Here is a 12,083-nt window from a genome sequence, read left to right on the forward strand (position 1 = left end):
TGTACTTAACAAGTTGCATGGACTTGAGTGCAGTAAGTGTTTAACATGGGTTTTGAACGACTACCTTATTGCCTTTTCTCACAAGTTTTGCAAGTTAAAGTGGTGAATTTCAAGCAAATTCAACAGAGACCAGGGAGATTTTCCAGTGCCTCGCAAAGGGCACCTGTTAGATGGCTTAAAATAAGAAGCGGACATTGAATATCCCTTGCTGCATGATACTAATTACACTTTGGCTGTTTCAATACACGCAGTCAATACAAAGATAGTCGTCCTGACTTAGTTGCTGGCGTGGAAGGAACCGCAATTTCACTTTGAGGCCAATGGTGATTTTAAAAGTTTAATGGCTGTGAGAACTGGATGTGTCAATGAAGTTACTCCATAATACTACCCTAATTGACTGAAAAGGAAGCATGTACAGAATACAAATATTGCAAAACATGCATTTTGTTTGTAGTAGGGCATGAGTAAAACTGCAAATGTGCAGAGTAATGACCTTTGGGGTAAATCCAACACTGAGTACCACTCATTTTCAAGCATGGTGGTGGCTGCATCATGTTATGGATATGCTTGTCATTTTTCATCGGTGAGGTTTTAGGATATAGTTAAGCACAGGTTAAATCCTAGAGAACTTGTCTGCTTTTTGACAGACAAATTCACATTTTGGCAGGACAATCACCTAAAACAAGGCCAAATATACAAGTTTGCTGAGACCAATGTTCCTGGGTGGCTTAGTTGAGTAAAATCTCTGGCAAGACTTGACAATGGCTGTCTAGCAATGATCAACAACCAACTTGAAAGGGCTTGAATAATTTACGGATGTGCAAAGCTCTTAGACATACCCAGAAAGACTCACTGCTAAAGTAGATTTTAACGTACTATAAACTGGTTCAATCTGTGGTATCGTACTGTATACCATGCTTGGTAACCAGTTTAATAGTAATAAGGCCCCTTGGGGGGGGTTTGTGGTATATGGCCAATAGACCATGGCTACGGTCTGTATCCAGGCACTCTGCGTTGCGTCGTGTAAGAACAGCACTTAGCCATAGTATGTGTTAACACTTATGTAAGAGACATATTTATTTTTAAATAAGTTTGCTAAAATGTTTTAATTGTGGGACCCTATGTGTAAATGGGTGAGAAAAACGTGATCCATTTTAAATTCAGGCTGTAACAATGTGGAATAAGTCAGTATGAATACTTTCTGAAGGCACTATGATGTAGCAACAGCACCAATGTTCCTGCATATCTCATTACAAGCTTTGGTTTTTCCATTTGTTTTAAGGTTGAGCTTCAACACGTATAGCTCTTTAGCACGTAGGGCACGCTGATTGGCATCACCTCATTAGTCAGCATGTGTAACACCTGTGCTGGCCCAGGTGCTATTTAAGAGTGACTGGCCCAGTGGTCTTTAATGAAAAAAAATAATCTGAAACCATTTTGAATTAATTGACAAATCAGCTTTTTTGAGATTCAGAGAATGAACATCTGACTGCTTTAAAAATAACTTGTTCAGTGGGGTAAAACCTCCAGCTTCGATAGATGTGCTATCATGTAGATTTAATCATGACTGCTCATTTCACAACGTTGACTTCTTGAACTCGACCAAGGGGAATCCCAAATGAGTCAGATTCCTTGTATTCTGTGTCCCCTTGAAATTAGAATATTTAAGGCTTTTCCGCTCAGACCCCAATGCGTTTTGATAAAGTGAGAAGCAGGGACGCGCAATCAATTTAAATACATTGAGATTCAGTACTACTTGTGGCAGTGTACTCGCAGCCCAGCGGGACTAGACCACAACAGTTCCTATTCAAGAATGGTTTGAGTCAAGGGTAAATGCAGCTCATTCAAAAAGTTGTTTGTTACTACAGCTAAACAATTCAATGAGGACAGTTCTTTTTCCCAATAAACATATTTACTCTACATTTCATACATAGGAGAGAGACTTGGAATAGAGTGATTAGGGGTTATATTGTTTAAGCTTTTGCCTCGGCTGCCATCATCCTGTCTTTCTGCTTCATCAGACATTTCCTTGAGCTGGCGTAGGCTCCCAGATCCCCATCTACAACAGAGGAAGGACAACAGCTTGTCAATGCAATGGAACAGTAGCCTCACATCCTTAACATTTCTGCATTCCACTGCAGGAAATTCTTCCCGGGAGGTGTCATGAAATTATTTATATTGGAAAAATTCAGGCAGCAGCACTTAAGTTAAATGGTTTTCTACCATTGGTGCCTACTGAACACAACTGAAGTTATATTTCACTATATTGTATCACTCCGCAGCGGAGGGATACATCTGAGGTGAGGATTTACAGATTTACTCCCATGTACACCTGTGTCATGGCTGGGGTCCATACACACACACACACACACACACACATACACACACACATACATACATACATACATACACATATGTATATATACACACACACACACACATATATACATACATACATACATATATATACTGCTCCAAAAAATAAAGGGAACACTTAAACAACATCCTAGATCTGAATGAAAGAAATAATCTTATTAAATACTTTTTTCTTTACATAGTTGAATGTGCTGACAACAAAATCACACAAAAATAATCAATGGAAATCCAATTTATCAACCCATGGAGGTCTGGATTTGGAGTCACACTCAAAATTAAAGTGGAAAACCACACTACAGGCTGATCCAACTTTGATGTAATGTCCTTAAAACAAGTCAAAATGAGGCTCAGTAGTGTGTGTGGCCTCCACGTGCCTGTATGACCTCCCTACAACGCCTAGGCATGCTCCTGATGAGGTGGCGGATGGTCTCCTGAGGGATCTCCTCCCAGACCTGGACTAAAGCATCCGCCAACTCCTGGACAGTCTGTAGTGCAATGTGGCGTTGGTGAATGGAGCGAGACATGATGTCCCAGATGTGCTCAATTGGATTCAGGTCTGGGGAACGGGCGGGCCAGTCCATAGCATCAATGCCTTCCTCTTGCAGGAACTGCTGACACACTCCAGCCACATGAGGTCTAGCATTGTCTTGCATTAGGAGGAACCCAGGGCCAACCGCACCAGCATATGTTCTCACAAGGGGTCTGAGGATCTCATCTCGGTACCTAATGGCAGTCAGGCTACCTCTGGTGAGCACATGGAGGGCTGTGCGGCCCCCCAAAGAAATGCCACCCCACACCATGACTGACCCACCGCCAAACCGGTCATGCTGGAGGATGTTGCAGGCAGCAGAACGTTCTCCATGGCGTCTCCAGACTCTGTCACGTCTGTCACGTGCTCAGTGTGAACCTGCTTTCATCTGTGAAGAGCACAGGGCGCCAGTGGCGAATTTGCCAATCTTGGTGTTCTCTGGCAAATGCCAAACGTCCTGCACGGTGTTGGGCTGCAAGCACAACCCCCACCTGTGGACGTCAGGCCCTCATACCACCCTTTGGAGTCTGTTTCTGACCGTTTGAGCAGACACATGCACATTTGTGGCCTGCTGGAGGTCATTTTGCAGGGCTCTGGCAGTGCTTCTCCTGCTCCTCCTTGCACAAAGGCGGAGGTAGTGGTCCTGCTGCTGGGTTGTTGCCCTCCTACGGCCTCCTCCACGTCTCCTGATGTACTGGCCTGTCTCCTGGTAGCGCCTCCATGCTCTGGACACTACGCTGACAGACACAGCAAACCTTCTTGCCACAGCTCGCATTGATGTGCTATCCTGGATGAGCTGCACTACCTGTGCCACTTGTGTGGGTTGTAGACTCCGTCTCATGCTACCACTAGAGTGAAAGCACCGCCAGCATTCAAAAGTGACCAAAACATCAGCCAGGAAGCATAGGAACTGAGAAGTGGTCTGTGGTCCCCACCTGCAGAACCACTCCTTTATTGGGGGTGTCTTGCTAATTGCCTATAATTTCCACCTGTTGTCTATTCCATTTGCACAACAGCATGTGAAATTTATTGTCAATCAGTGTTGCTTCCTAAGTGGACAGTTTGATTTCACAGAAGTGTGATTGACTTGGAGTTACATTGTGTTGTTTAAGTGTTCCCTTTATTTTTTTGAGCAGTGATATATATATATATATTCCCCATGGCCGCGACACACGTTCTTTCATTTTCTCGGCGGATGTCCGTATGGTTTGAGGTACAAACTTTCTGAAGTTCGCTTGGTAAGTCACTTGTGGAAGTATACTCACAGGCTGTTTGCAGCCTAGAGCAGCTGGCCACATGGCCAGCCCCTCTTGAGTGCTCCACTTGCTGTGTGCGGTTGATCTGTATCTTTCCGCCCGTGGTTTGTCGCGCTTGTGTTTCGACTCCGTGTGCATCCTATAATATATTGCTATACAGCTCTTGCTGCTACAAACTGTATTTACCTTACACAACTTGCCGACTGGCTTGTTCTCTGTGTGCTGTGAGTTGCTTAAACATGCCGTCACCGCACCATAGTTCTTTGCTATTTACCCTACAAGGTGTTTTTCTTGTTCTTTCCCCTGCAGAATTTAAGAGTATCGTGGTGGGCTTCCACTACATAGAGACAATAACTTTGGAGTTCCTTAACGGAGTTACTCCATATGGTGCTGGTTTTAGTTTTTTTACTGCTAGGTAATATTGCAGTTGGTGTAAAAAATAATAAAAAAATACAAATGAAATCCATTACCTCAATGTGTTTTTTTTTGTCTGCCTGTTTTTCCCATACGGGTCCCCCACCTGTTTTTGCAGAGGTACTGGGTAATTTATCCCTCACCGGGTTCTTATTCCTCCAAGCGGATCACGACATAAGCTCTACCAGGGTGTCGGACTCCTGCTCTGTGGCCTTGCTGGCTTGGCTGAGCTTATGGCTTCCCTTGGACAGGTGTGATGGTGGCATCCCCCCTGGAGAGCCTCATACCTCGTATGCACTGCCTGGGTTTGAGACACGCGGAGAGGGCGGTGGAGCGCCCTACTGGATGCCTGTTTTGTGTGGTGTTTTCAGAGCGCCTGCGCCTGGTGCGATTGGAGGCCATGCGCGAATGGGTCGGCCAGGCTCAGGACGAGCTCCCTCCCTCAGGAGTGGTGCGCCAGCGAGCTGTTAGTCCCTTTACTGGGCCCACTACCCCTCCCATGAAGTGTGGCCAGAGCCACCGCAGGCAGAGCCCATCTGCTGCCAGTCCTGGACAGTGGCAGGAGTCAGACAACTGGGACCACCTTGAAAGGAGGGCGCATGCCCTGCGTCAGGAGGTTGATAGCTTCGATGGCAATGACAGCTGTCCTGGGGGATGATGCTGGCACTGTTCACCACCGTGAGCGGGGCTACCAGGCTGACAGAAGTGGGGTGGGGCTTCATCGCCCCCAGCGGCTCGAGAGGCTATGAGGGGCCTACTCACTCGGGTAGCCACTGCACTGGACATCAAACTGGTGGACAGTGGTGACCCTCCATCTGTCCCCATCTCTGCTGAGTTCCGCGAGGCCTTGCAGAAGAGCTGGGCCTCTGCCAGGGGGCGCTTCTGACTCACAGCAAAGACTGGACCATGGAGTTATGTGGCGGGCGCAGAGTCACTTGGCCTCCGGGAGTACCCGACCATGGACACCATGATAGCTGCCATGGTCCTCCCGGAGATTATAGGGCGGAACCCGTGACTGAAGCCGGGACCCCCCCCTACTCTCTTGGCCACCTTACCAACACGGCATGCTGCTGCAGGTCAATCTGCACTCTGTTTCCCCGGCTGCAGGGTGGCACAGAGGAGCTCCTCCGGGAAGTGATGGAGGAGTCTCGCCTGCTTTCCCTGCTCCAGAGGAATGTGGCCCGCTCCAACGGATGGGCCATGGCGCATTTGCCACTCTCCCCATCACTGACCTTTGGCACAGGGCTTAATGACATTCTGGGGCAAACCGATAGGGTCTCCCGGTCCCTACTAACCTTGAGACGGTTCATGCCGCCTCCTCAGACCCCGGGTCCAAGGCAGACGGACTGTCACCACCCACTTGCACCCGAACGGCGGTGGGGTCCCTCTCCTGCCCATCGCCTCATGCTGAGCAACGACAGCGGGGAGGGGCACAGCGTGCGGTGGAACAACAACCTGTCAACCTTCACCGCCATAGGGACGTGCCTGGGGGACCCAGGCGCTCGGTGCGCCAGATGAAAGGCGGGCCCCGGCGGGACCCCTGACACACCCTTCCCCGGCTGCTTCTCCTGGTCTCAAAGGGCAACGTGGGAGGAGTGTGTGGAGTCCTCATGGGTGTTGCCCATAATGCTCGAGGGGTACTGACTCCAATTCCGGTGCTGGCACCCTGTCCTTCAGGGGCCTTCGTGTCACCACGGTGGCCAACCCCCTGAAGAACCCCCTGCGGCTGGATCTCCTCACTCCTGGACAAGGGTGCCATCCGCAGAATTGAGAGTTCATAACGTCGAGGTGGGTTTTACTCCACCTATTGTGTGGTCCCAAAAAGAGACTGAGGGTTTCGACCAATTCTGGACCTCCGCAACCCCAATGTGTACTTAAAGGTACTGAGGTTCCACATGCTGTCCCCAGCTGCGTGTTGCAGGCTGTGTCCAGGGAACAGTGGTTTGTGACGCTGGACCTGAGGGATGCGTATTTCCATGTTCATGTTCACCCAGCTCATTGGCGGTACCACCGATTCGCTTTTGAAGGGCTTACGAATATAATGGTTCTTCCCTTCGGCCTCTCCTTGGCAACCCACACAAAATGCGTGGACGCTGTCCTGACACCTCTCACGTCCCGAGGGTTGTTGATCCTCAATTACCTGGACGATTGGCTGATTTGTGCCCCAACTAGGACCCAAGTGCTGTCAGACAGGGACATGCTCCCGACCCACATCGGCGGGCTGGGCATTACTGTAAATGACAAGAAGAGTCGTCTGACGCCAACCCAGAGGGTGGCCTTCATTGGCATGGAACTGGACTCAGTCCTCATGAGAGCATGCCTGCCCACCAGAAGGGTTCAGGCGATCTTATCTTGCCTTGACCACTTTCGGCATGGGCGGATGGTATCCGTCCTAACCTGCAAACGTCTGTTAGGCTTGCTCACGGCGGCCTCGTTGTTGATTCCCCTGAGCCTGCTCCATCTCTGGCCTCTTCAACGGTGGTTCAACTCCCACCGGCTGCACCCGAAGCGCCACCGTCACCTGCGGGTGACCGCACAGTGCCTCACGACATTGCTGAGGTGGCGCTGTCACTCCTTTCTCTCAGGTGGGGTGGAGATGCTAAGGATGTGCCGCCGGGAGCTGGTCAGCACAGATGCCTCCCAATTCGGCTGGGGGGGGGTGACTAAGGGCAGGTCGGCCAGCGGCCCTTGGAGCGGCAGGCACATCAATACACTAGAGCTGTACTGCTGGCCCTGCAGTCTTCCTTCCACATCTGAAGGGAAGACATGTCCTGGTGAGAACGGACAACACCACAGTGGTGGCTTACATCAACCATCGGTGGACTGAGGTCGCACCGCCTCCCTCTTATGGCTCGGGAGCTCTTTCTTTGGGCTCCGGGACGTCTAGCATCTCTACGCGCAGCGCACCTACCTGGCATCCTGAATGTGGCAGCGGATATGCTCTCAAGGGAAGGCCCGCCACCTTGGGACTAGAGCCTACATCCCCAGGTGGTGCAGCACCTGTGGGACAAGTTCAGGAGGGCGCAGGCGGACCCGTTTGCCTCCCTGGACAATGCGCGCTGCCCCCTGTGGTACTCCATGTCGGAGCCACCAGGACCTCTGTGCTTGGATGCTCTGGCTCACAATTGGCCAGGGCTGGAGCTTTACACATTCCCCCCTTTTCCCCTGATCCAGGCTGTGCTGGATAGGACCAGGTTGGCAGAGCATCATCTGTTTCTGGTGGCCCCATACTGGCCCAAACGACCCTGGTTCAGCCTTCTCCTGTCGCTGTTGTCTGGGACATCTTGGCAACTTCCCGAGACCAGACCTGCAGTTTCAGGCCGGGGAACTCTGTGGCATCTGAGGCCGCACCGCCTCAGTCTGTGGGATTGGCCACTGAACGTCACCAACGGTCCATGTTAAGACTACAAGAGGGTGTAATGAACACCATGCAGAACGCTAGGGCGCCAGCTATAACCGCGGCATACCAGTTGCGCTGGTGGTTGTTCTGCTCTTGGTGCACTAGTATTGAGGTTGTGCCCAAGTCATGCGGGGTGCACTATGTCCCCCAATACCTGCAGTCTCACTTGGATGAGGGCTTGACAGCCTCTACAATGAGGGTATTTGGCCGCTATATCTGCCTGCCATGTGGGGTGGATGGACAGGCCAGTGGGGAGCCAGCCCTTGGTCTCCAGGTTTATGAAGGGGGTTCGTCACCTGCGTCCAGCTAGGACCCACTCAATGGCGAGCTGGGATCTGGATGTGGTCTTGGCAGCTTTGGCAAAGCCGCCTTTCGAAACGGAGTCTGCCTCCCTGAAACACCTCTCTATGAAGGTGGCTTTCTTGGTAGCGATTACTTCCATGAAGAGGGTGGGTGAGCTCCATGCTCTTTCGGTAAGTTCTGAGTGCTACCGGATGGACCCCGGGGAAGGAGTATATATCTCCGTCCCAACCCTTCATTCCTCCCGAAGGTTCTGTCAGACAGGCATGTGAACATCCCTTTTATCCTGTCTGCTTACGAGCCCCCCTCCCTCCGGCAAGATGTGGCTGCCTATGTGGAGCGGACACAGTCAGTGAGAACAACAGACCAGCTCTTTGTCTGATTTGGCGAGAGAGTCCTGGGGGCTGGGCTATCAAAGCAGAGGCCCTCTCACTGGATCGAGTAAACGATTACGACAGCATACCGCCTAGCTGGCAGGCCAGTGCTGGGATCTGTGGTGGCACATTCAACACGAGGTGTTGGTGTGTCCTGGGCTCTACTGAGAGGAGTGCCCTCGCTGATATCTGTGCTGCGGCCAGCTGGGCTTCCTTGTGCACCTTTGCTAGGTACTATCGGGTAAATGTGGCACCACCCTCTGTGGTTGGTTCAGTGGTCCTGGGCGTCACCTCCAATTCCGGGGATGTGCCGGGACCCCTCTTCCACATTGAGGGCCCCTGCGTCTTGGTCCCGCGCTGGGACTTCGTCGCTGGCTGGCCAGGTCCCTCTAGCACTGAATAATCTGGTACGGGTATACCAAAATATTGGAGTGATCCAATATAGTGAAACATAACGAAGGTTACGTATGTAACCACGGTTATGTGAGCTATATGGATCACTCCAATCCTTTATGGTGCTAGAAGCGCCTCAAAAATGATGTAGATAACATGCCACGGCCATGGGGTCTATATATAGGGGCGGACCCTAGCCGTTACACAGGTGAACACGGGAGTAAATCTGTAAATACTCACCTCGGATGTATCCCTCCGCTGCGGAGTGACACCAATATATTGGTGTGATCCATATAGCTCACATAACCGTGGTTACATACGTAACCTTCATTTTTACAGGATTGGGTCTGTTGATCTTCTCTCTCTCTGGCATGAGTTTTTTGTTTTATTTCATCAGTATTATTCAGAAATTAAAACATACATCTGCACAGACTCAATGACGGGTGCTGTCAGTGGTTGCAAGTTGGAAGTTGGAGGTTCGAGCGAAGCGTAGGCCTAGCTGTCATTCTTGCCCCGTAGATGCTTGGAACATGCTATCAACAGTGTTACTGCCTTATTAGTGAGTGGTAGTTACAGCGTGACTGGTAGGCCTTGGCCACGTCTGCAAACTGCTGCAGCTCCTTGGAACAGTTCTGGTGGTAGCTGGTACCCTCCCTCTGCTGGCAGGCCCTCAGACGCTCCTGGACCACCTTCACGATCTCCTGGTCCACCTTACTGGGGGGGGCACACAACAGACAACTGTTAGGGTCAAGGGTGGTTGTGAATTCACTAAACAGGACAAGCCGATGAATGGTTAAAAGCAGTGGGTAACACGGAACCAAAACCGGCTGCGGCGTGCACCATCGTGCATAAATGTATTTTGTCCCCCCACACCAAACGCAGGTTAAAATATCAAAACAAACTCTGAACCAATTATATTAATTTGGGGACAGATCGAAAAGCATTAAACATTTATGGCAATTTAGCTAGTTAGCTTGCACTTGCTAGCTAATTTGTCCTGGGATATAAACATTGAGTTGTTATTTTACCTGAAATGCACAAGGTCCTCTACTCCGCCAATTAATCCACACATAAAACGGTCAACCGAATCGTTTCTAATCATCTCTCTTCCTTCCAGGCTTTTTCTTGTCTTGACTTTATATTGCGATTGGCAACTTTCATAAATTAGGTGCATTACCGCCACTGACCTCGTTCGTCTTTCAGTCACCCATGTGGGTATAACCAATGAGATGGCATGTGGGTACCTGCTTCTATAAACCATTGAGGAGATGGGAGAGGCAGGACTTCTGATCTGCGTCAGAAATAGAACTGATTTTCTATTTTAGCCCTTGGCAACGCAGACACTCGTTGGCGCAATAATTGAATAACATAGATTTCTAAATGTATTTTGCAACGCAAGCGGTGTAGTCAGCCTGTAACTGTCCTATCATATCTGACCACAGAACATTAATCTCTTGGACAAACTATGTAAGGTCAACTTCACGGTAACCGATTGATGCGGATTCAGACTTTTCATACAACAGATGTTGAAAGCCTTTCGTGAACTCACACTTGACTTTTTCCCCCTCTTACTAGCAGACTTTGCTGATAGGTACTTTGAGGGAAAACTACTTACTATGACTGGTTGTCCAACCTAGCCATCTTAAAATGAATGCACTAACTAAGTCGCTCTGGATAAGATGGCCTACCTTTTGTTACAGTATGTCTTGTCGTTTAATCCAGTCAATGGGTTTTTCCTCATGATGAGAGTTGATGTAGAGGGGTGTCAAACTTCTGGAGGACCACATTGTCTGCTGGTTTTCCCACTTTCCTTTGTTTCAGACTGGAAAACTATGACTATGTACTTCCAAGGTAATCAATGACCTTCATTGGGAGCAAAGTAAAGTCAGAGGCACTGCGGCCCTCGAGCTTGAAAGAGGAATACTTACTGATCTCTCCTCCACTGCATCTCAGCCTCATAGTAACAGGTGTAGTCTCCCTCTGTGCACTCGGTCAGCTCGGGGACACGGCGGAACTTCTGGTGGTAGTAGTTGTACTTGTTGCCGGAGTGGATACCCTCCACAAGTTCTGTTGAGAGATGAGGGGAGCATGTCAACATTGACCTCTTGTTGATCATGTGGTACAAAGTACTTAAAGAGTCTTATTGCTCACTGATTTTACATGAAAGGATTGGTGAAAGCTATGTGGAACATTGGCTTTCACATAGCTATCCAATGTTAGATCAGTGATATTACTGGAAAGAGGTGAAGGATGCATTTCTAGACCCGAATTACAGTAATATGAAATTCAATGAGTAGTATCTAGCTAGTGTCAAGTGCATTGCGCTGCATGCAACATTATGCATTACACCTGAATAAACTAACTAAAACTGCAACACACATAGCTACCTAGCTAGGTAGAAAGCATAACCGCAACACTTGCTAGCCCAGACATCTAACGCTACCTAGTAAGCTAACTGAAACAATTTCTCTGAACTGCACATCTGACATTTGAAATCCTCAATTATCCTTATAAATGTTTAATGCCATGGTCTGTTTCCATGTATCTCGCTAGATATCCAACATTAGCTACTGTTAGCAACACCACAGATGGATTAGTTAAAAATATTTGGCAAAACGTTAGCCTAGCTAGCTAGCTCACCTCTGAATGTGGTGACAGGGAGGTCCACGGAATAATAGAAGAGTTTAGTCAAAATCAGGGCTGGGTTGGGAAGGGTCGTCTGCTTGTCCACGATGGGAGTCTGGCGGGGAGGCTCTGGGTACGCATCTTTATCATAGTCCGATGGCATTTTGCTGTCTTTTATTAAAGAAAAAAAAAACTTCTTCAAGTCGACCTCTTCTACGCGCATGCGTAGGAGGAACAACATGGCGTTGGAGGTCAGAAGTAAATATAACATGTAATATGGTGAACTTAAATACAATTTCAGTAAGATTACAAAAAAATATATATTTTATATACACCCTTTATCTCGAATATTGCATTTACATTTCTTTCATTTTTCAAGCAGAGGTCGAAGGTAAAAGTTCAGCGCAGAGAAAATG

The 12,083-nt window shown here is 48.9% G+C and overlaps 1 protein-coding gene across 1 annotated transcript; it reads right to left on the reverse strand.

Moving 5' to 3' along the window:
- Positions 1–1,893: 1,893 nt before the first annotated feature.
- On the reverse strand, positions 1,894–11,923 carry LOC106601814 (NADH dehydrogenase [ubiquinone] 1 beta subcomplex subunit 10). The gene is made up of 4 exons (XM_014194210.2): positions 11,683–11,923; positions 10,971–11,109; positions 9,617–9,756; positions 1,894–2,059 (listed from the first exon to the last, which is right to left on the reverse strand). Exons 1-4 carry the CDS (start codon positions 11,906–11,908, stop codon positions 1,974–1,976), a joined length of 591 nt encoding a protein of 196 aa, XP_014049685.2. The 5' UTR covers positions 11,909–11,923; the 3' UTR covers positions 1,894–1,973.
- Positions 11,924–12,083: the final 160 nt, after the last annotated feature.

This window comes from Salmo salar, chromosome ssa03, assembly GCF_905237065.1.
Source record: "Salmo salar chromosome ssa03, Ssal_v3.1, whole genome shotgun sequence".
Taxonomy (NCBI): Eukaryota; Metazoa; Chordata; class Actinopteri; order Salmoniformes; family Salmonidae; genus Salmo; species Salmo salar.

Coding starts and splice junctions, on each gene's coding strand:
- LOC106601814 (XM_014194210.2), bottom strand. CDS start 11,908: ATGTTGTTCCTCCTACGCATGCGCGTAGAAGAGGTCGACTTGAAGAAG. Junction 9,757..10,970: donor ATGCAGTGGAGGAGAGATCA/GTAAGTATTCCT, acceptor TGCCCCCCCCAG/TAAGGTGGACCAGGAGATCG. Junction 2,060..9,616: donor CAAGGCCTACCAGTCACGCT/GTAACTACCACT, acceptor CCTCTGTTGTAG/ATGGGGATCTGGGAGCCTAC.